Below are 25,165 nucleotides of genomic sequence, written 5' to 3' on the forward strand. Positions count from 1 at the left end.
TTGAGTAGATTCAGTATGTACTGAGTCAGGCTTTAACAGCAGTCAGTTTAGGACTTATTTAGCACTATATTAACTTCCCCATAATTTCAGATAAAGGTACTCAGCATGAATCAGATTGCATTCCTGGTTAATATTTTTTATTATATGCACATAAAAATTAGATCAATATATTTGCTGCAGTACATGTGCAGTCAAATTCAGTGCAGAGGACCTCCCATTTAAGTCTTTAATTTAGGCCTTAAATTGTCTGGAGGGCATAATGCAGACCCTGCACTGGTGTGAATTTCATCTTCGTAAAAATGCAAAGTTTGGACACATTTAGGATTGATCCTACTACAAACATTGAATGCTTGTAACTTTGTGCATCTGCACGAGCATTTGCAAGATCAGAACTTTAGAACCCAAATAAGTTTGGGACCAAAGGATGTTTTTCATCTCACGGGAAAAATTAAGAAAGAGAGAGAGAGAATTCTCTCTCTCTCTCACACACACACACACACACACACACACACACACACACACACACACACACACACACACACACACACACACACACACACACACACACACACACACAGTTTAAATAACATAAGTCAATGTATACAAATGTGTAATTACTGAAATATATTCAGTTTAATTTCACACAATTTTTAAAACGATAATAAAAATATGCATATTTCTATTCTGCAAGGAGTATTCAACAAACAAAATAAAAAAGCAACAAAGGATATGACAAATAATAATTTATATTGCATCCACTATATGCTTGATAAAACTGAACACATTTAAATATTTACAGAATGGTCTTTTAATTTAATAATCTTGTAAATCAAGTGATATCTCCTTTTCCTTGCCTACATCCAAATGGGACTGAGGAATAAAGTTGAAAAAGATGTGTTCACCTGAAGTATTTTATTTGCCAGCCACTACTCTAATTCCTGGATATACCTTCGCTTTTTTCCCCCCTCTATCGTATTATTCCATGTAACCCGATAAGAGCTGTCAGGTCTAAAAAATAACACGTGTTTGGCCTGGTCCAGACAAATCAGTTCAACAAAGATGGAGTGATCTATTAAAACTGCAATAAAACAGGATCTTATTATACTCAAAGTTGGCAACTGTTGATGAGAGTTAATAATTTCCAAATGACATATCTACTTATGTCAGTGATGTTTATTAACTGCATATAAGCTGTAGCTAATCAGGCATGAATGATCACTGTTTATTGTCTATCGATACAAAATGAACAAATTATTTTTATGAAACTTTAAGTGATTACATAACTCCCTACGATAACCACGGACACTGAGGCATCATGGAACCTTATCACACCAGACAGAACTCCTGGGACACTGTGTCTATGCAAATGGAGGTAAAAGGGGAACAAGATTACCATACCACCTGATTTCTTCATGCACCCATGAGTTGGGCCTGCTCTGCTTGACAAATAGGTTTTGGTCCCCCTAACCTCTGGGGACAGTAGCACCAACAGTGATCCCACTGTGCCCTTCATATTACTATATACAACATTATTTCTTAAGTGTTTTGTCATTTTTCTGATTTTTGATGGTTTTTATTAGATGAATGCACTTTCCATTAACGAAGCATCAACCTAAATACTAATTGATACCAGTTGCCATAGCTTGTTTCCTCACAGAAACTGACTTATCTGGGTCATTTGGCTTGACTCTCAGCTCCTCATTTTCTCTGAGTTACTCACGATGCACAGAAGTATGAGCCAGATGAGAATCAGACATTAATACTTTTAAATCAGGCAAGTGATTCAAATAGGACTAGACCCTGTTCATGAGTGAAGTCACACTGAGTTCATGGTACCACTTCCATAAGTAGGACAAGCAAACTTGACCAAATGCATAAATCAAAAACTACATCAGGAAATGGTGAAGACTGATGCCTCATGATAAATACCACTGAGTGAGTCTCAATTGGAAATGGTTATTGTGCAGCAGCTGGGATGATTTTAGCCACAAACAACACTGTATGAGGGGAAGGAGGGAGAGATGGTGCAACCAGAGGAGAGAAGAGCTATAAGCCACTATCCTTATTTGTCTTACTGAAAATTAACCAGAGATTTTTGCCAGGGAGGTGATATTTAGATGGAAATATTTCTTGATAATTTTCCATGGAAACATTAAAAGCTGTTCTGTGTTTCAGCCAGAGAATTTGTTATCCTCAGAGCTTATTACTAATTTCAAAGAAAATAACTAAAAATATTTGCTCCTGCTTGCAACCTGGACAACTACTATAATTCTATATTTAATATAAACTTAAGACAAATATTATGCATATACTAAAGATAATGGGGTAAATCAGCATAGCTCCTTTGGCTACAATAGAATCTCCTCAGGCAACCCCAGCTGAGGATCTGGCTCATCACTTACTGGACCTTTAAAATGTAGACTCCATTCCAAATTCAACACAACTGCATTTCACCCACATATGATGGTGGTGATTTAGTTTCCTTTATTCAGATTTCTGTAGATTAGGGATCAGAACTATCCGTAGATATTTCATATTTTAATATTTCAATTCAGTATGTTTTATAATTAACTGTTAAAAATTATTCCCATTGAACACTGTGCGATCCTATTAGACTTTGAATGAATGAAAAGCAAGTCTGAGAGATGGCTGCACGCAATGGTAGACAGACAGGCATTATTATTTTTTATTATTATTATTAAATATTCAGTGACAAAAAGCTATGTTAACTCAGAGTTACAGTTGCTTGCTTGTATGTCATTCCTTGCAGAATTTGAGCTAAGCAACTCACACTTCTGAAAACCAGGAAATGCACAGTTAAAGATGCCCATGCAACCACAATTCTGCCCTCTTTCAGAATGTCCCAACATGCCCCATTAGCACACATACCTTTACTCTGCCAGCGTCACAGCTGTTGAAATGTACAAGCTTTTCACCTCCTTTTACACTCCACTCACTCTCACCTATAGGATTCCACCTAACTCTATTAAAGTGGGGGGGGGGGAAGGCTGCCCATTGCCATCTTCCTTCTATCCAGTTCGAGCAATAATTCAATATATACGAAAAGAGTCCTATGGCACCTTATAGACTAACAGACTCATTGGAGCATAAGCTTTTCTGGGTGAATATCCACTTCGTCAGACATCTGACAAAATGGGTATCCGCCCACGAAAGCTTATGCTCCAATACGTCTGTTAGTCTATAAGGCGCCATAGGACTCTGCCGCCTTTTTTTTTTTTTTTTTTAGATCCAGACTAACACGGCTACCCCTCTGATACTCAATATATACAAACTCTCACTAGCCCTTGGCACCATCCAGTTTCCCAATTTAATTTTCTTCCAACACTTATTAATAACTTTCATGAAATGTTGGGTGCACTGGCAAAGCTGTGGGGTGTTGGAAGGTTGGAAGTTCAGGGGAGCTCCTAACCTCTCTCATCTCCCTTGCTATCCATCCCCATATATCCTCCTCCCCTCACTGCAGTCCCAAACCCCTCTCCCACTATTCTGCTCCCTCATAACCCCTCCCCTCCCAGGAAACACTCACATGGCTAATTTTCCTCCCAAATGTATTTGCCACCAATGACTCAAATTGTAGCAACCTTCAGCCACTCAATCCAAAACTCTTTTTGTCTTGGGGTTTGGGTGTGAGATTTCGGATTAATTTATCTCTTCATATACTAATTGAAGGGTGAGTTCACAGCCATCAAGACATCTGTAATTCATCCAATCATCCGTAGAACCCATCAGTTTAATAGTAAAGCAGAAGGAGGAAACTGGGTTTTTTTGCAAGGGGGGTGGTGGTGTAACTAAGGAACTCCTTGGGTCAAAATTTCCCAAATTTGGATCACTAACTCTACCACATACCACCATTAGTCACACAAAATTTCAAAGAAAGCTTAAGAACCACTCAGACTCTAGACCACTTGCAAAAGTCAAGTTTAAAACACATAAAATGGCAGGCATGGAAATCCTCTAGCTGTTTTTCTGTATCAGTGCATGCAGTGTAAAAAATGTACATTTCCTTAAATACAGGTTTCAGTTTGGGTCCCCCAAAGGTTTAAAGGGTGCCATGTACTATCTTGGCTAAAGTTCAACAGATTAAGATCTGATCCACATCACATCAATTGTTATATATCTTACTCTGGACACAAAAAAATATTTAAAAACTTTTTTTTAAATGGCAATTTTTTCAGGACTTATATCTCTGGAATCTGTGGTTTAAAGGACTCCAAATCTGGAAAACTAACCTTACTCTACACCTATACCAAATTTCAAAGAAATCCAACTAAACATGCTGATTTTAAGGACTTAGAAAGGTCCACCTTTAAACCAATGTCATGATGCAGTCTTAAGTACAGTGGCACTCTGGCACCTCAATAATAAATAGAAGCCACAAACAGTTCAGATTAAACATTCTGAGTCTCATAAAACCAAAAACAATCTCTCCTTCCTCTCTCCCCACCCCCAATAAGTCTGCACTTGTGTGTTTCATTGTTTTTAATTTTCTTTGGGGTAAATGGGAGATTGATTCTTCAAAACTTCTCCACTGAACTTAGTTAAGAATTTTTCCATGCTCTCACTGTCCTGTAATAATATTACAGCTCCTTCTGTACAAATAAACTTCAGTTGATTAGAGTCTCAGCCTATCCTGTTATGATTTAGCTCTACTGTCAGATTCAGTTTTTACTATGTCATTTACTGTGTCTGAAAAGTCAGTAAGGCAGATATTTTTACTGCTTCCATAATAATCTGACATTATAAATTTGGCCCTGAAGCAGTAAAATACTACTATTTTCTTTCAACATTCCTTGCTTGATGATGCCCTTTTCCTAGCTACAATTAAATAACCAACTTTAAAAGTTAACCTATTCTTTACAGTACTTATTTGGTTCTTTTTGATAACTTTATACATTTATGTAATCTCTTCATAACAAGGACATTTTTCATACTCATACAGTGCCTGTCACAATGGGACCAACACCTGATCTGGCCTCTATATGCTATCATAATATAAATAATAATTACAAGATATGTTAAAAGTGTGTTATTTCCATTGCAAAATCAAGTACTCAAGAGTTAGGAAATCCAAGATAGATAGTGGCCATGTAACTTTAATTCTGCCACTTGTGTGTCCATCCTATGCACTGAATGAGGCTGGGCTCCAGTGGAAAAATAGTATGCGATCATGTTATTAAGGATTGTATCATAATATACATGCACAAGGGGGGTGAATTAAGGTTGTGTGTGCATTCATAAATTTGGCATTTCCTAACTTTCAAGTACTTGATTTTGCAATCTAAAGCCATTCTTTTAACATAGTTTCTAATGTGTTTTTTTTAATAAAATAAAAACTAAGATAAATAAATTCTGTTATGTGCAATTTTAACAACTACCCATTCTGCATCACAACTGGGATTGAAACTCTGACCTTTCAGCAGTGCAGTACAAACTGCTACCACTTGAATTACAGGACTAACTGCATTAGCAAGCATTAGGAAAAACTGTTTTCCCAGAGGGTGAGTCCATGTGCTGTGTCCTAGGCATGGAATCTATAGACAGATGAAAAGAGTGTGGCCCAGCTCTCATTCCCATTCTGGGAGTTAGGTGAGCTCCTTTCCTATGTGGTGACTCCCAGATGGGGCAAGGAATTGGGTACTGGGGCAATGTGCCAGGTCAGAAGATGGCAGCCCAGACTGGATCTCTGCTCTTACCTCCCCCAAAAGCATTCCCAACACAGTGCTGTCATCTGCTCTCCTGTTTTGGGAGTGGCATGAATTTAGTCTTAGAATACTCATGTTTAACTATTACTCTGGCAGGCTGACAATTTTTCTGAGAAATGTGAGAAGGCGGCTAATGAACAATTTGAACTGCTTATATCTCTGCAAAAATGGGGTTTCATGCAACAAAGACAAGGCACTCCTCTAGCTTAAGGACATTTCCCCTACAAAATATCAAAGCCTGCTGCAAACACTGGTGGTGTAAAAGCATCTCATAGAAAAAAGCCACACACTTTTAATGAAAAGTATTAGGCAAGCTTAAACTATAAGAGTTGCTATCATGGTTAAGATAGTAGTGTCTCTTAGTTTTGGTCAAAGACTTATTATTAGTATTCAATGCTTATACTTCAGTAATACCCCAATTGTCATGTTAGACATAGTGTAAGCATATAGAAGGCGACATTCACTGCTGCAAAGAGCTTACAGTCTTAAAGACATGTAAGATATAATAAAATGTCTGAGACAAAACTAGGGGGTTGGCATGAGGATGGAATAAAAGGATATTCACAGTTCTCAATTAATCAGGAGCTATAATCACAACTCAACACATGCCTGAATGATATGAGGTTATAGTTTACTGCACACATTACAGAAGAGGTGAGTTTTGAAGAGAAGCTTGAAGGATTTTGACTGGAAGTTTTTCCCATTTGTAAGGGTCAACGTGGAAGAAAGTGCTCATCAAAGAGGCAGAAAATCAGATGATTGGCAGAGTGAAAGTGAGACCTAACCTTGTCATAAAATATTAGGAAGGATAGGTAGGGCAAGGCTAAATTGTGCTTTTAAGTTAAGAACCACACATTAGTGGTTGATGCAGTAGAAGATGGGGGGCTCCATGCAGGGGCGTAAAGGGGGGGTGTGTGCACGCGCGTGTGTGCATGGAGAGCGTGCGAGCAACAAACCAGGAAAATTATCTTCATAGCAGTATTTTGAATGAATTTGTGAAGGAACAGAAGGGTGTAATATTGCAAGCAACAAGATAAGAAAAGAGGAGATTACAGCAGTCAAAGCACAAGATGATCAGGGTTTACAAAGCAGTTTTTCCAGTGTGGGTAGAGATGGGCAGTGTGAACAGATCTTGGAGATATTGTGCAGGAAGAAGCAGCAAGTTTTAGATACAGTTGGGATTTGTTCCTTAAAAGAAAAGACTGAGTTACAGATGAAGATGAGAGTAAGGGTCTGAGTGACAGAGAGGAAAGTGGTCTTGTCCACCAAGATAGGGAATGGGAGGAGGTGGGTTTGTGTAGAAAGATCAAGAGTTCAGTTGGTAACTAGACATAAACAAGGAGACATCAGAAAGACAATCCAAGATTTTAGTTTTGATAGAGGGATACAATTTCCAAGTAAAATGTAGATTTGAGAGTCATCCACATAAAGAGTATATTTAAAGATGTTTTTGCAGAAAAGACAATCCGGAGATAGGACATAGAGTGAGAAAAGGAGGGGACCAAGACAGAATATCACTAGTCAAATTGCTTTATATTAAATTTACTTTAAATAAATTATTTCACCAAGAAGACAACAACATTTGATTGTATCATCTAACAGCAACACACTTGCTATGCACTGTAAAGCACAGTATCAGTCTTACAGATTGTAAGCCCACTGGAATTTTTATACTATGAGTTTGTACAGCACCTAGCACAATGGGTCCCAGATTGTGGTGGGTTCTTTGTATATAAATGTTTATTAACATCAACAACAAAGGTCAAAGGCAAATTATAACTGTTTTTGTGTGAATTTACCAAAATAGAAAAGCACCAGGGAGCCTTTTTCTACCCCACCCGCACCTACACCAGGACTACACTTCAAGTAGACTTTTCTGGGAAGTGTGGGGTCTGATACTAGTGCTAGCTAGAGAAGCGTGTGTAAGGGAGACCATGGCCCCATCCTTTTGCACTGGGAAAATAACTAGTTACAGTTTTCTAAAATGCAGCAAGTCTCACTACTCACCATGCTCAGCACAGCATTTAGGAAGCAGTATGTCTTATGTGATGCCTCTAAGCATTGCTGCTTCAGCACTTCCTCTCCTCTGCAAAGTGGCTCAGGTGCTTAGGAGTCCCATCCCCATCCATAACAAAGCAAATAGACTGTGTTAAAGCCCAAACCTAACAATAATACCAACCTCAGAAGGCAGTAACTCCAAGACAATAATGCACAAACTGTCCTTGAATCTGACCTCTTCTGTGCTAACTCCTTAGTTCCTTCCCTCCCTGCATTCATTCCTACTTTCCTTATATCTCTGGTAGAGTTAAACTGCACCCACCACACCCTTTCACTTCAACACAGGATGTGCTCACTTTTGTTTTCTTCTGTGCAAACCACTCAGGACCTACGTCTCAAGTTGCCAGATCCATTCTCCTCACTAGACTCAATCTGTAGCATCCAGGGGCGGCTCTAGGGATTTTGCTGCCCCAAGCACGGCAGGCAGGCAGGCTGCCTCCGGTGGCTTGCCTGAGGAGGGTTCGCTGGTCCTGCGGCTTCGCCTGCAGGAGGTCCACCGAAGCCGTGGGACCAGCGGACCCTCCGCAGGCAGCCTGCCTGCCGCCCTCGCAACCCCGGCAGAGCGCCCCCCGTGGCTTGCCGCCCCAAGCACACGCTTGGCATGCTGGGGCCTGGAGCCACCCCGGTAGCATCCCCTGTATTCCATGACCTCAGCCAGGCCACATATTTCCCCAGACTAACAATATATTTACAGGGTCAAAATTTCTTCATTTTTTCACAACACCTATATTCTGGGTGTTTGCCATGTATGCCCCCCCCATTTGGCATTCCCTAACCTCTTCGTTTTTCTCCACAATAGCTTCTCTGTCTTTTAACTCACCCTCCCTCAGATTTAGGCTGCATTACAGCCATGGTAATCTTGCCAATGGCACCACCTCCAGTTTGTTAACTGCAAACTCTCTGCCACAGTTAACACCTTGTGCAGAAACAATCAGGACTGTACCATCTCTATTAACTCTACATAGTGCTCTAAGATTATCAGGTCCATTAGTTCCCCTATTGTTCACATTTCGGGCTTATGCTGACAATTCAAATAAGGGCAAATGTACCAAAATACACCAGTATTCACAATCAGTTATTGTGTATATTATCAGAATCATTGAGTGGTCCAATCACTCCTTAATGATGTGCAGCCACAGTCACCTTTTCATTTGATCTGTTGTCAGTACATTTCCTTGCCAAATTCAAAGGTTTTCCCAATTTAATTATGAAATTATTTACAAGTTACACTATATTCTAATCTAATATCAAATGAAAATATCTCTTTTAAAACTGTATATTTTATTTTTCTGATATATAAAGTAGACAGCTGTTCCTACGGTTAGATAACCTAACATCAAAGGGATTTTTTGTGTAATGCACAATGTGAAACCAAACTCGGTTAACATCTGCAAATAATATTGCACAATAATCAAGCTAATGGAAATTAATCACTACATTGTGGTTAATCGAATGCAAAGCATGTTGTATTACATTTATTAGCAGCTTGGTTTACAGTTCATAAATGTAAAACCAACACAGTTCATCTTTTTTTAAAGAAATGGAGAACTGAATTAATCAAACTATGATTACAACAATAACACAACTGATGTTTTTAAGGTCTCATAACAATCACTCTATAAAGCTAGACAAATTCAAAATGGAAATAAAGCACACATTTTTAACAGTGAGAGTAATTAACCATTGGAACAATTAACCAAGGGTCATGGTAGATTCTCCGCATTGACAATTTTTTAAATCAAGACTGGATGTTTTTCAACTCTACAAATTATTTGGGGCAATAGAAGATATTTGTCCATTCTATGGCCTCTGTTGTGAAAGAGGTCAGACTAGATCACCACAATTTCTGGCCTTGGAATCCATAACCAATATCTGCAGCCTTGAAGAAATGAAGTTGAAAGCTATTACTGTCACATAAGGAGAAAACAATTATTTCTACAATATGTGTTAATTTTGTGTTCCTATTTTTCTAAGGGATAATACATAGGTCTAGATTATAACAGCCATAATTCTCTCGCTGCTAGAGAGGGAAGTAATATGCTCCTAGACCAGAAGAAGATTACACCCCCCTTTGGGCCGGCTTTCCAGCACATTGATGGGTGGGAGTTTCAGAGCTAAGGCCATTCCCTGCCCATTCCCTACCCAATTGCATGCAGAGGTTTCTCTCCTCATTGTGCAGTAACTTGCAATGTCAATAGCCTGCACAGAGGAGTAAGGTGGTGTGCCTGCCATGCCGCCTCCCTCCCTTACACCAGTAGGGTGTTCCAGCCTGGAGATGGCAGACTTACGTCTGCAAGCTTTACAATGGTGGAAATGGCCTGTTCATAGGGGGAATTCTCCAAAGCAAACCTCCAGCCATTTAAAATTTATCTTGCATCATATAATCAGAGTTGAGTCCTACTGATTATAAAGAAGAGATTTTATCCAAATCTTTATCAGTCTCCATCCCCATTTCAGTTATATATTAAATCCATATATTTATTTTATGTATTCATATGGCCCCATTACCAGAATATTCGAAAGCCTCACAATCTTCGATGTATTTATCCTCACAAAACCCCTGAGGTAGGGTAGTACATTTTACCATTGGGGAACTGATACACAAAGGGATAAAAAGTAACATCCCCAAGGATTTGCAGGATGTCTCTGGTGGATCAAGAAAATAAAGCCAACTGTCTAACTATGCTTCCTCTTTAAATTTACTCTATAAACATCAGTATTTAAGAGAAACAGTTGTCACTGGGGAAAATTTTCTTCTTTCCATATAATGTTTTACAATCAATAACCCCTTGAGGCTGAATATGAAAAACAGCTCTAAGTCAGTTTTCCAGTTTGAGTCATGCTCTTCAATGGTGAAGATATTTGTCCATTTTTCTCAGATTATAAGGCATTCCTTCCATCCAAAATATTTTTTCCAAAATGATTCACTTTTACCATATTGGCATCAGAGGAAGAAACAGCTGGTGATGTCCAGGGAAATTACAGCACATGCTCACAGAGAGGGCAGCTGCTGGCAATGAGAAAAAAAGACTAAAGCTGTTTTCTGCATATGTGCCAACAAAAATCCAGATATATGCTTCTGCCTAAACACATCTGGAAAATATCTACATTGCATTAGTTTCAGCTCATAAGGATACTGCACTAGATATCCTACCAGAATCTTTTTGTAGGGAGTAGACATGTAAGATTTTTAAAATATAAACTTTTAAATAAATAACATTCATAGAAAACTATAGAGGAGGTGGTTTTTTTTGGTTTGTAGTATTATACTTTAGGAGACTATATCTTAATCTGATTTGGTTTCCAGAAGGCATTGTCTTTTTGAATACACAGGCAGTGACATAATTAAATGTGATGCTCTGTCAATCTGTAAAAGAAAGTCTTGTTTCGCTGAAAAATTTAGCTAAAAAGACCTTTGATTTCCTTCATTTACATGTTTTATATTTTTTCTTCTTTTATTTTTAAATTTAAAAATGACAAACAAAAGAAGGTGGGGGCATGTACAGATATGCCCTTTCGGTAGACAGATTTGAAGGAACCTTAATTGACATTACTCTATTGATTATGTAGTTGTCTGCAACTAGTATGTAGAACTAGCCACAGTTGTAAAGGAGTCATATAAATACTTATACTCCACATGCATATTCTGTGTGTATATATCCAAAGCATACACAGCATAATAATATCAACAGATATGCTGCAACAGAAGTACAGAAAAAGAGAACAAAGACTAACTTTAGAAAGTGGACTTGGACTCATGCTAAACAGAAAGAACTTTGATGGATGATGCACAACAGGCATAGTTGGAAGAGCATGTTCTGTTTCTTTCTCAGCTCTGTTTTACTGACTCATAATTTGCTTGCTTTTCCTTTCAGTAGACATGCCAACATTTCCAGCAAACTTTTCATGCAAGAAAGGAACAAAGCCTTCCTTTATTTCTGAAAAAGCAGCATACCCTATAACATAATTAAGTATGCTAAAGGAATATTTCAAATATGCCAATTTTCATATGTACAAGTAGTAAATGATAAACTGCCTGGTGCTAAATAGAGTTTGTTGGTATCAGCAGGAACTTCAGTAGTTTCAGTCAAATAAATAAATATAATGGCCTGCCAATTCTCATACTTTTATCGGGTCATGTGATTTTCATGACATACTGTTACCATCAAAGCCCTGGGAAAAGCCTTTAATTTATGGCACTTCCCTACTTTTCTACGCTCCAATAGTTCTGTTTTTTTCATATTTGCCATTAGATCCAGAAGCAGATCAGTCTTTCAGCTGTCAATGTGAGAGAAAAGAAAAGCAGAATTGGATAACTGAAAAGCAGATAGTCATGATTTGTCAATGATCAAACATTTTGTATAAATTCCTTTTGATAACCAAAGATTCCTCACATGCAGAAATAATAAAGCATTTAGGTCCTTAAAATTCAGGGGGTGTAGGGTAGTGGGGGAAGGGGCGGAGAGGGGGCTGGGCCTGAGGCTGAGCAGGGAGAGCTTGGGGTCCACAAAAAATTTTAAACCAAAATGGGGGTCCTCGTGTTGCTAAAGTTTGAGAACCACTGACATACAATACAAAATGGTGCCATAACCAAGCAATAAACATAAAAGGTACTAGATTAAAAGGGTCTGAATAATCCTCATTGGGAGTTCTCATCACATTTCTGGACCAGGTCCACTCTGTACAAATTTTAGTTAAGTAAAGTAGTCAAATGACTAAAGAAGTCCTCATATTTAGAATATTATATTACCGCCATCGCATCTGTTGGTTATCAGTGCAATGAAATCAAGATGATGTCTAGGCACCCAAATTTCCTTTCTCCCCTGGCCTCAATTACCCTGCCAATCATTACCTAATATATGCGTTAAATGAAAGAATAATCTTTAAATCAATACAAATAAGTCCAGAAGAACAGTACTTCCCAAAGAAAAATAATTTTTTTTGTTTGCCTTTACCATTCCCCTCTTCTATGGCATAACTTATTAACAGTAGCAATGTGAGAAACAGAAAATAGCATTTCCTCTTATACTTACCAAAACCAGACTGTCTTTATTTATTCTCATATTAACACTGAATTCTTAAACTTAGGCAGGATAACTCAAAGAAAACAGGAATTACATAGATCAGTTACATTATAATAAACTGTAATCGGATTTCTTAAACATTCCGCTCCATTGTTATTTTACCTCATCACCCATACTGCACAACTGTTTTGGGGTGCTGCCGTACATTGTTCAAGCTACTCTTCTGTCATGGAAATGGCTGCATTTCAGTGAAGGCTGAAGCAATTGCTAGTTAGAGGTAGGGGTGTGCGTGTGTGTACTTATGCATGAATATATTTACCAAGATTGTAAATCATTTGGATTTTTCTGGACAAATGTTATGTAAACATGAATATTGTTAATTGTCAAGAAACGTGGCTGTGAGAAGGAACATGTGACATTGTTGCTACAGTCAAAGGGGAGGGGTATTAAACATGACAGAGCTAGATTCAAGTCCCAAGATGCACTTAGTCAGATACTGGATGGTAGACATTAATTAGGCCTTTCAGAAAACCGGATACCACAAGGTGAGAGAAAACAGAAAATCTCTCTGTTGGTGGATGAACTGCAGGTATGGAAGCCAGGTGAACTTTCACAGAGCTAACTGAAAGGCCAGATGAATTAAAATTCAGTAAGTAATCCAGTATATAGTTAATGTCTGATTTATAGGGTGATAAATACCACCATCATGCCCAGATGGAAAAATCTCTCCCACTAAGCTGCATATGTGGCTCTAGTGGAATCTTTCCTGGTGTTCAGAACAATTTTTTCGCAAGCATTTAACCAGAATTCATCCACACTGTGAGGCAGCAAGATTAGGATGCAGACACCTTTCCCGATTCTGAGACAGGAGATCCTCAACTAGGGGTAAAGTTAAAGGCGGTCTGATTGAAAGCTGGTGTAAGTCCGTGAACTAGTACTGCATTAGCAAGGCTGGTTCCACGAAGATTAAATTAGTTTTGTCTGTTTTCATCTTCCCAGATACCCTTGGGATGAGAGGAACTAGAGGAAACTCATATAGCAGAGGATTGGTCCACGGGAGGAGAAATGCATCTCTTAAGGAACCAGGACGGTAGCCCACCATGGAACGAAACCTCTTACATTTGTTGTTCAGGTTGGTAGTGAAGAGAAAGTTACTCACCCTGTGCAGTAACTGAGGTTCTTTGAGATGTGTCCCCCTACTGATGGTCCATATTACATGTGCTTGTGTCCCTACACTCAGGATTGGAGATTTTCAGTAGCAGTGGCTGGTTGGGCCATATTTATGCCTCCCCCAGTCACATGCTGTGCATAGTGGCTATATAGTGCTGTACTGTCCAACCACCCTCAGTTTCTTCTCTACTGCAAAGTCTATGTCTGAACTTCAAAGCAGAGGGGAGGTGGGCAGGTAGTGAAGCATCCACAAGGACATCCATCTCAACTACTGCACAGGATGAGTAACCTTTACTTCTTTGAACACTATCCCTATGGGTATGCCACATTAGGTAACTGGGTGCACCTCTAGGAGAGAGAGCTGTTGGCTCGGCACGCAGCAGCAATGACTCTGGGGTCTCAGAGACGAGCAGGTCTTTGGGAATCTGTGGTACTGGCATCAGCATCATTGGTACTGTTGGAAGCATTTGCATTGATACCACGGGAGGCATGTGCATTGCTGCTGATGTTATCAGTGCTGATGGTGCTGGAATTACCCTGAGTTCTCTAGATTGTCTGTTAGGAGGTCTCATCGGAGCCGAGGTGCTCAGTAACGTGTGTTTATCTGGTGCAATCAGTACCGCCTTTGGGGTTCTGGGCTTCTCTTTGCCACTATTGCTTGATGGTGCCATGTTATCCAATCCACCCCTCTTGGGGTCCTTGGACTTGCTATCAGTGCCGGTCCCAGGGGGAGTCACAAGTATTGAATCTTGTACCAGTCACTGCAGAGATTACCAACCTTGTTACGGACCTCTTTCTCTTAGACAGTTCCTTGGTGTCTTTGCATGACAAGTCTTCTCACTTTCTCTTCATAGGCAGTGGAGAGTGCAGGGCAGCAGATGTTGGTGCCAACAGTGACCGCTGTCTAGCAGGAATGCCAGAACCAGGGCCGGAGGCTGTCCGCTTTTTATCATTAGTAGTTTAGCTTCAGTTCATGGGCTTTTCGCATCCTTGCCTTCAGTTTGAGGCAATTTGTGCACTTCTGTGGGATGTGCGCCTCTCTCAAGCAAAGAATGCATCGGGATACCTGTTGCTCAAGGGGATGGCCTCTCAGCAGGAGAAACACCATTTGAACCTGGGGGATTTGAGCATAATCCCATGCAGGGATAAGTTCCTTGAAGGGAACATGGTAGGGAATCACTACTCTAACCTAAGGGGTAACAAAGAAGAACTAAGGAATTTTTTTTAATATAGAGAAAAAAGGAGAGGGGGGAGAAGGGGAACAGAAGCAATAACTAGCTAGCTAATTTTAATGGAAACACTATGAAAGGCACTAACAGAACTTCTCTAGGAAGAGCTCTGGTAGGGACTCCATCTCAGGCCAAGGGAGGTTGAGAAGGAACTGAGGGCAGTTGGACCACACAGGATTCTTTAGCTGCCACACACGTGAGACTTGGGGGAGTGGAGAGTGGGAGGGTGCATGTGTGGTGCAATGCTACCGAAAAATCTCTGATTCTAGGGACGCAAGCATACCTAATGTGGATCACTCAGAGACATTACTCAAAGAAGAACAAGTTTATTTCTGATGGAAGATCTGGAGGAGAATATCCTTTCTGATTGACCACTCTGACTACAAAATTCCTGCTGAGGAAATCTACTGTGCTGTTCCTCACTCCTGGAAGATGGAATGCTTTCAGGGAAACTTTGTTTCTGATGCACAGATTTCACAGGTTGGCAGTCTCCTGACATAGTAGAGCTGGTCTTGCATCCACCTGCCTATTGAAATAAAACATGGCAATGATGTTATCTATAAGAACTTTGCACCACCTCGTGCTTGATGTTAGACATAAATGTCTCACAAGCCCAATGAACTGCACAAATATCCAGCACGTTTTAATATACAGAGGTCTCCTAGGTTGACCACAGAGCTTGTGCTCAAACTTGACCGAAGCCGGCCCCCTGGTCTTTTGTAGATGCATTGGTAACCAGAGTCACAATTAGCTCTGAAGACAGGAAAGGAACCCCCTTCTACATGTTGTGAGGGTCCAACCACCAGTTCAGGGACTGAAGCACTTGTTCAGGTACACAAACCAGCATGTTCAGAGGATGCTTGGTCAGACGACAGACTGAATGGAGCCAAGCATGCAGACAGCCAAGGTGAAGTCTGGAGTTTCCTACATGCAAGAAGCCATGTGGCCCAGTAGTTGTAGACAGGAATGCACTGCTGTAGACGTTAGGCCTTCAGAGAGGGCAATTATGTACTGAAACCCATTGACTGGAGATAGGCCATTGTAATTATGGCATCAAGATCTGCTCCTATGAACATTATATGCTGCGTCAGCCGTAACTGATTTGTTTAAATTCAGTTTTGGGCCCAGATGAGAGAATAGTGGTCTGAATGAGGACACTGCTGTGGATTTGGACATTTGAGGCTCTGTGCATGAGTCAGTTGCCCAGGTAAGGGACAATTTGGACACCTCAGAGGCACAGGTGTGCCACTACCACCACCATGCATTTTGTAAAGATCCTTGGGGCTGACAACAGACCAAACAGGAGCACTGCGTACAAGTAGTGGATGTCTCCTGCTGTAAAGCAAAGGTACTTCCTCTGGCGAGGATGTATTGATACGTGGAAGTATGCATCCTGCAAATCAGGGGAGGTATATACTATCACTTTCCTGGGAAGTGGAGATTGGTAAGTGAAGGTAACCATCATGAACTTGATTTTATTGATAAAGCAGTTCATCTTCCTGAGGCCTAAATGAACGTAAACCCCTAGACCTTTGGGGAATTAAGAAGTAACAGGAATAGTCCTCTGTGATGACAAAGAACATCTGTCACTTCCAATTCCAGAAGAGACTATACTTCTTGAAGCAACATGATCGTGTGAGATGGGTCCCTGAAAAGGGACAGGGATAGTGGGTTGGGGAAAGGGAAGAGATGAATTGGATAATATCTCTCTCCTTCGTAGTCCTGAGCAATGATGTGTTCAATGTTATTTTATTCCAAACACTGGAAAGAGTGACAGTTGTTGTCCAAAGGGTGGGAGGTGTTGAAATTGGTATGCTGCCCTTGAGGAGGCAGTGATGATGACTGCTCAGGAGGCTGTCAACGTCTAGTGAGAAGGGCCTGATTGAGATAAAGCCATTTGGCGATATCCAGAAGGCCGACATTACCCTTTAGCAGAGCCCTGGAATCTCTGCTGGAAATGTGATTTGTAGAAGATTCGTCAAGATCTCAGGAGCTGCTTGGGAGACTTTCAGGGTATGAATAGCAGCATCAGTCTTTTCAGAGAACAGCTTAAATCCCTCAAAAGGCAATTTCTTTATTCTATTTTGCAGCTCCTTCGGAATTCCAGATGCCTGCAGCCAAAAGAACATGTCACACCAGTGGCAGTGGCAATCAATTGTGAAGCATATTAACTGCATCAATAGCTGCCTGGAGGGATGTTTTTGCTGTGAGACAAGAGCCATAGACTGTTCCCTATACTCCTCTAGTAGTTTGTCTAAAAATTTTACAGCATTAGCTAAGTTAATAAAATAATATTTGGACAGGAAATCTGGATAGTTAGCCACCCTCATTTGCAGAGTAGCTGTACTGTGGATTAAGCTTTTCTGTAATACATATCCAGTCTCTTGAGCTCCTTTTCTTTAGGAGTGGCTTTGGGATGAAACTGGAGGACCACCAGGACAACTCCAAGTCAGGGAGTAGATGTGTGAAAAAATAATCAAAGTCCTTTGGATTAAATTGGTAGCATCTGTCCAATCTCTTGCTGCAGGTGGTATAGGGGTTGGAGTCTGCCAAACCATTTTCGATAGCTCCAACAAGGATTTGTTAATGGGAACGGCAACCCTTCCTGGAACAGGGATTTGTAAAATATTGATGATACTGTGCAGATTTTCTTGAACAAGTTCCACCTATTCTCCTAAAGAAGTGGTCCTGTTTCTCATTAAGTCTAGGAAGTCCTCTAGAGATTGAGGACTCAGTTTCATCTGGAGATGAGGAAGAAGTGTGTGGAGGGACATCCAGGGGTGCTCAATGTGGTTCAAACCTATGAGAGGAGAAACTGTCAGGGTAGCCTGGTGAGAGGTTTTGTGGACTGGAAAAGGGGACCGCCTTCTGGTATTAGATTCTGATGGAAGTCTCAAATCCCTTGGTATGGGCAACCACCAACATGGCCATGCAGAGTACTGCACAATTTGAGTGCCCATGTGGAGGGCACCATTTTGGGGCTTCCTTGTAGGAAAACCATCCACAGTCCTTAAAACCTGCATCTCTGTTATGACGTGTAGAAGGTGATCTGAAAGACTGGGGTGGTGACATGTGCTTCTCAGATTCAGCTTGAAGAAGAAATGTATTATTTCTCAGGAAGTGGAGGGGTCATTCCTGTTGGGTTGGTGGAGCTCTTGATGTGGGAGGCACCCTGGGGTCTGTATACAGCAGTATGGGATGAAGAGGTCTAAATGCTGATGCAGTGCCAGCAGGGTTGAAGCCAACAGCATCAATGATGTTGAAGACTCCAGTGGTGCTGATCATGCTGGCAAAGCTGACCTCAGCAGAGTTGCTTATGGTGCTGGCTGCATTAGGTATGCTGAAAACACTGTTGGTGCCAATCATGACAGAAGTGTCTGCATTGACAGTGCCAGGTTCATTGACTGTACTAACAGGACCAACAGTGCCAAAGATCCATAGTGGTAAATACTACACCATTAATAGTAGTGGAGAGTCTGGTAAAGGGAGACATATAAGAGCCCTTGCAGCCATGAAGGTTTGATGAGTCAAGGCACTGAGACAGGTAAGTCCTCCATTAGGCTTGGAAGGATAAGATTTTTATTTATAAATGTTGATAAACAACTGTAGGTACATAAACCAATGAGAAAATATTTCTACCAATACAAATAAAAATTTACAGATAAGCAAAGTAATAAAAATGCTGCTTGGGAACTTATTAGAGTCCTACCTTAACATTTATAAAACATGTTGTGATCTCAGTATTAGTGGAGCTAGAGTAGGGGTAGCATTTTGATAGCTTTAACTTTTTTAATTTCAGTGCCTAAAGTCTTTCAATAATTAATGTCTGACTTCCCCCACCCCATACTTGCTCGCAACTGTGAAAATTTAAATAGATAAAAATAAAAAATGCTTAACAATAAACATATACATTATCTGTCAAAATTATATTTAAAAAAATCAGATTCTGCCAAGCCACCTATTGTCAGTGCTTGCACTGCTGCTGGAGCCAACGGTACTGAGATGGTTGGGATCATCTGTACGTCCAGGGTCCAATAAAGAGAAAGGCACTGGACTTGATGGCTTCAGAGGAGCTTGAGTCAATGGTACTGTCTCTGATAGAGCCAGTGAGTGCTTATATTTACAATGTCTTGAACTGGTACCAGAAGACTTACAGGAAGACTCACTCAGTGAAGACCGAGATTTTGAGCGTTAACAGTACTGTTAACAAGTTTTAGGTACGTAAACCCAAACGAACACCATATCTCCAACTGTTTAATAACCAGAAATTAATCTGGGTAAATTTCAGAAATCATTATTTGATAATTGAGAATTACAAAATTATATTCCAAATCTTAGTTATAAAAATCAATGACTTTCTGTAGGAAAAAAAGAAAAAGAAGAGCTAAGTTAGGACAGGATAGGCCTGTATGCAGTGATTGATTAAGACAGGATCCTTGGAAGTTCATCCTGCTTTGGAAGGGCCTCAAATAAAGCACTGAGTCAGTCCATAACAGATGCAGTACATAGGAAGAAGATGCACCTTAGGCCCAAGATACCTCTTCTGAAGCCATTAGGTCACAATTACAGCACCAGAGGGAAAAGAAGAAAGGCAACAGCTGCACAAGCCCCAAGCTGGTATACATTGCTCATTTAGCTAGCTTTCTGGTTAGTTAAAGGGAAGTAGGGGGGCAACGTTTTGGTGGATCTGGATCCATTATAGACTTACATCCATTGCTGCCCATATACAGTACTTCAAGATCAAAATTTATATTTTTTAAAACATTCCTGTGAAAATTGTATAGAGTAAGGGGAGTTTTGCCACATGTCCTTTACTATTTATGTTATATAACAGTCAAAAACACCCACACTTGCTTGACAGGCTCCACCATGCTTACATTACTAAGGGTAGTATATGAGGATTTACTTGATAATAGTACATCAGTTTTACATAATATTTCACATGCTAATGGTAAACTACAAAAATCTTATGCACTGCAATTCAGCAAAATGTGCGGAATGACTCCACTAACCAACCAAGGGGCATTTAGCACAAACACAACTAAAAACTTACTTTTTTTTCCCTTTGTAGGGCCCATGAAGACACACTAGCCAACACCTGCTGTGGTGCAATGCCCCTGTTTGTACCATGCAGTAAAATCACAACTAACACATTACCTTGTTGGAGCCTATAAAAAGTCTATAGGCGATTAGCTAAAGTTCCATTTTTTCACTATATTGTCTGATCTCTGGTGGCTTTTGTTTGTTTGAATTAATTTAGTACACTTTCTGAGTGTCGATTGCAGGTACGGTTCAACAACAGAAATGAATATATCCTCTCTCCCTTGGATGGAGAGAGAAACTAATGTACGGAAACCCCAAAACATGTCTCCTGGGTTCAAGCTGAACAAGTTTGGGACAAAAAATCATTTTCCAAGACTGGATTGAATCAGTAAATTTGTACTTCAGTATTTCTCACACCTTAATTTATCTCTTTGAAACTATGACACCACATGCCAGAGGTCTGACAATCTTTCTGCCGGGCCTCATTGCAGAAGCTCCTGGAGACACCCCTTTCTTTGCACATGAGTACTCGACAGATTGTTCTACACCTTGCAAAAGCTGAATAGTTCTGAGATTTCAAATACACATTGTGCACTCTAGGCACAAGAAATAGACAAGCCTCAGAGTACAGCAGATCAGTTCAGATCTCATTATAGTTTCAAAGATTGAAATGAAGAGGTGGAGGAGTTGTTAGGCTGCAATCTAATGCCTCAATCAAAACCTTGAAAGACCAGAACTGGTTAGCATACCTCTAAAGCTTACTTGAAATAAGGTGAGTAATTTTACAACAAAAATTTAATGAATTCACAATAACTCAGTACTTAAGACAAAGTTGACATAATGGATCAAATCTTAAAAATAATATACATAGGAAGTGAAAAACAAAACTCCAACAATTTCCCCATTTCCTTTCCACCCCCATTTTTTAAAAAAACAACAAAAAACCCAAAAACGACTGGGATACTTTCTCCCCTAGACTGAAGTTCAGTGGAATTCAGATGTGTGAATAAAACAAATATACTGCTTACCTGAAAGTCACAGCTTGCATGAATTCATCAAGAAGGTCATTATAAGCTTGACCCCTGACTCTTTTGTGCCTCAGTCCAATATATAAGGGATCTTTTAGCAACTCCTGTTAAAGAAAGTATGAACTATTAATAAAACAAATTACAGTTGTTTACAGTCTAATAAAAACAAGGAGAGAGAGAGAGAACACAATACAATGTTTAAGTATTAATGGAATAAATGGGGTATATATTCCTTTATCCATCTGCATATAAAGACTGAAGGACTCCAACAAAGAGAGTAAAGAAATACTCAACTGTATCATGTGGGCAATGGAATGAATCTGTGTCATTCCCAAGTGAAAAAGTAAAGGTTTAAGTCAGGTTTCACAATGTCTAGTACTGATGGAAATAAGTCAGGACCCTATTATAAACCACATTCTTTATTTTTTAAATACTTCTTAGTTTAAAGAATAGCAAGGAGGCACATAAAAAGGCAAATATTGGTTTTCCTCATAACATTTGCTTTTCATATATCAAGGTTTCATACAGTGTTTTAGATTATAATGTAGGAGTACCAGCATGCACAGGATCCATTCCAGACAGTAACCATGTGCAGCCTTGCCCACTACTAAACTAAAATAAAACTGCGGTTTTGGATTATTCTTGTTCAACGAACAGTGTATTTCAGAGGCAGCATATCACATTTTATGTTCTGGTAGCTATGTTGTCATTAAAAAAAAAAAAAGACCAAACTACCAGTAATACAGACTTGTATTTCCGTATTATTACAGATCTGTCACAGACTCTTGGCTCTGTAGTTTCTGTAAGAGGTATGATTTGTCTTGCTATGGCACCAGTCCATATAAACATGGTTTCAAGATGCTCAGTCCCGTCATTTGGATTCCTGGTATAAATTGAGTTCAAAAACTGTTAGCCAATCTGTGGCTGTGCCATCTGCCAGTAACTGCTTCTTTTTGATGCCTCTCCTGCTTTGGTTTTTAGATGAGCTAACACTAACTTTTTATGTTCACAAGTTCACTGCTCAGGAATCCTTATTTTAGGCAAAAAGTAGCAAAATGTCACGGTCAAAACTTTCTAGAAAGAAAAAACTTGAGTCCTTATTCAGCTTTATAAAAAACTATGTTAAATCATTTCTCTTGCTATATGAAAAACTGCTTTAATACGCAAGAGAAAGATTCAGTTACAAGAAGCATTTATTTCCTTAACAAACTTGGTTATAGGAAATGTACATACTTTTTTAGATGTGTAACAAGATTTGGGTTTGGATAAATTATTCAGCCAATTTTTGACCAAAATTAATACATTTTGCTGCAGCAAAATATTTTGTCATACATCTATTCACAGCTAACTAATGAGGATGAGGTGTTTGAGGAACAGAGTACCTGCAACACAGCTAACTTGGCAAATTCTTTTCCACTTCTTCTGATGTCAGTTCCATCTCAGACACTTGCACCCTACCCTGGTGTATCTGACTCCCTTTCTCATTCCCCCTATCTCACTATCAGTACCCCTCTGTTTGTTCTGTCCTGATCACCTTACTCTGCTCTTTCCTTTGTGACAGGTAACCTCCTTCACTTCATCAGCCTCAGCGTCTCTCTCTTGGGTGGTCGGGGGCCTGGAGTAAACCAGTCTGGCTCCAGAATATTTTTTTCTTCACTCTGGTTTTATTTCTCCTTATTTACATGGTGGGCCTCAGGATGGACCCTAGAAATTCTCTTAAGCAAAAACACTCCCCCGTCCCCAAACCCATAATGCAAACAGAAATACTTTTCCCTGCCCCCTCTACAGGGTATTACCCTACTATGCTGGCTCCTAGTTGCCAGTCCTCCCTCCAAACAGCTGTTACCTTAGTTTCTTTCCCTATAGGGAAGGGGAGACAACCTTTCCTTCCTGCTGCTGCCATTACCCCCGCTGCAGCTTGTCTCCCATTTTTGTCCTCCTCTTTCCCATCAGAAGAAGGGTTTTTAAAGGTCACTGGTAGCCCTTAACTGGCCTCAGGTGTCTCCAGTTAACCTATGGTAAACTTTTTTCAGCTCATAGGGAACAGGGTCTTCACCATTCTAGGGCTGATATATTTGCCTTCCACCACTTTCTTATATTTGTCAGGATTGACTTTGTCATACCTTCTTTTGCCTCGAACCGATCTATGAGAAGTGCCAGGATGTTCGTCCACTCTAGTACTACAGGATATTTTAACACACCAATCTGAACACAACTGGGGTTTCGCCTCATCCTGATCTGCTGTGGTCGTATTACAACCTGGGGCCTTCTGTTGATAATGCTTTCATGCTGGGCACTGTGGGATTACCTGTTTTTGTGGGTCTTTGAGAGACTAATTTCAAATGCCTTTCTGAAATGTTGATGGAAACTGAATTATTTCGGGCTAGTTGATGCTATTTTGCACTGAAGTTGTGTAAAGGTCAGTTGGGTACCAGTTAAAAAAAATTATCATTACATTCAAAGGAAGCTCTTTTATTATCTGATAAAAGTTCAGTAGTTGAATGGCAGCCTCAAGGATTAAGAGGATGAGGAAATTATACAAATTACACAGAATTTATGCTACTTTGCTCAGTGCAGAAGGGAACAGATTAGTCATTGAACTAATCTTACCACCTGCATTCCATCCTCATTCTTCTTGACTTCACAGCAGTTTTTGACACTGTCAAACGCACCCTACATCTTGAATATCTGTTCTCCACTGACATTCATACCTCTGTCTTATGACTCTCCGTCTTGTTGCTCCTTCAGTATGTTGTTTGGAGGGTTGTTGCTGGCCCCCTCTCCACTTTTCAGTGGGTATTGCCATAAGCTCCATCTTTGGTCCCCCGCTTCTCTTTCTACACTCTCCCTCTACGTACTCAACTTTAGAAATAGCTGTGACTCCTGTCTATATGCTGACAACTCAAATCTCTTTCTCTACTGACAAGCTGTCTTCCTCAGTCCAATCCAGCATTTCAGTCTGTCTTTCTGATACCTGTTTTTGTGGATGTCAAGTCAACATCTCAAATTCAATATGGCCAAAACAGAGTTCTTGATCTTTTCTGTCAAAGCCCTTTCTTCTCCCACTTTTCTCTATCACTTTCGACTACTCTACCACCCTTCCCAGTGATCCAAGCCTATAATTTGGGTGCCATTTTTGACTCAGCCTTCTCTAGACCCACACGTTCAGACAACGTCTAAATCTTGTTGCTTCTTCTTACACAGTTCTAAGGACTTTCCTTTGCTTACACAGCTAAAACTCTTATCCAAGTCTGCAACATTTTGTGTTTTGACTGTGGCAAGACCTTCTTTCTGACCTTAACTACTGCAACCTTCCTCCCTTCAAGTCCATTTAAAATCTGCTGCCAAGAACATCTTCCTAGTTCATCACTCTAACAACATCAATCCCCTTATTTCAATCCATTCACTGGCTCCCTCTTTGCCTTTGCATCAAACACAAGTTTATCGTTTTTATCTTTTAAGGCCCATCACAGCTTATCTAGTCCCATCCTATCTACCAAATTTAGAAATTTATGATACCAGCCTCCACCTTAATTCTGCCAATATTCCCAGTCCTTACCACCTGTTACAAGATTGTTCTCTCTCCCTGTCTCTCTCTATAAATAGTTAATAGATAAAGTGCCCACAGATGGTGCTCAAGAATATTCAGTATAGTTCTTTGGTTCTGTAGGACTGATACAACTTGTTGCTGTTATTGTACATGGCTTCTTGTGTGAGCTCTTTACATGGAACCACTTCACATGGAATTCTTACCATTACTCGCAAGTCATCTTCTCCCTAAAATCATTCCTGAAGACACTCTGTTGTGTTACCTAAAGAACACACCTTGCTGATCACAGCCAGGCAGGTGATGAGCTGTGACTGTTCCTCTTTCCCTTCTCCCTCAATCT

The 25,165-nt window shown here is 40.0% G+C and overlaps 1 protein-coding gene across 2 annotated transcripts in view; it reads right to left on the minus strand.

Annotated features, from left to right (window-relative positions):
- Positions 1–25,165, minus strand: part of ME1 (malic enzyme 1) — a 353,342-nt gene that overhangs the window by 134,183 nt on the left and 193,994 nt on the right. For both annotated transcript variants that reach the window (XM_030555825.1, XM_030555826.1), the window contains exon 6: positions 21,276–21,379. In XM_030555825.1, coding sequence (XP_030411685.1) covers positions 21,276–21,379 — 104 coding nt within the window. The remainder of the gene's footprint in view (positions 1–21,275; positions 21,380–25,165) is intronic.

This window comes from Gopherus evgoodei, chromosome 3 (genome assembly GCF_007399415.2).
Source record: "Gopherus evgoodei ecotype Sinaloan lineage chromosome 3, rGopEvg1_v1.p, whole genome shotgun sequence".
NCBI classification, from domain to species: domain Eukaryota; kingdom Metazoa; phylum Chordata; order Testudines; family Testudinidae; genus Gopherus; species Gopherus evgoodei.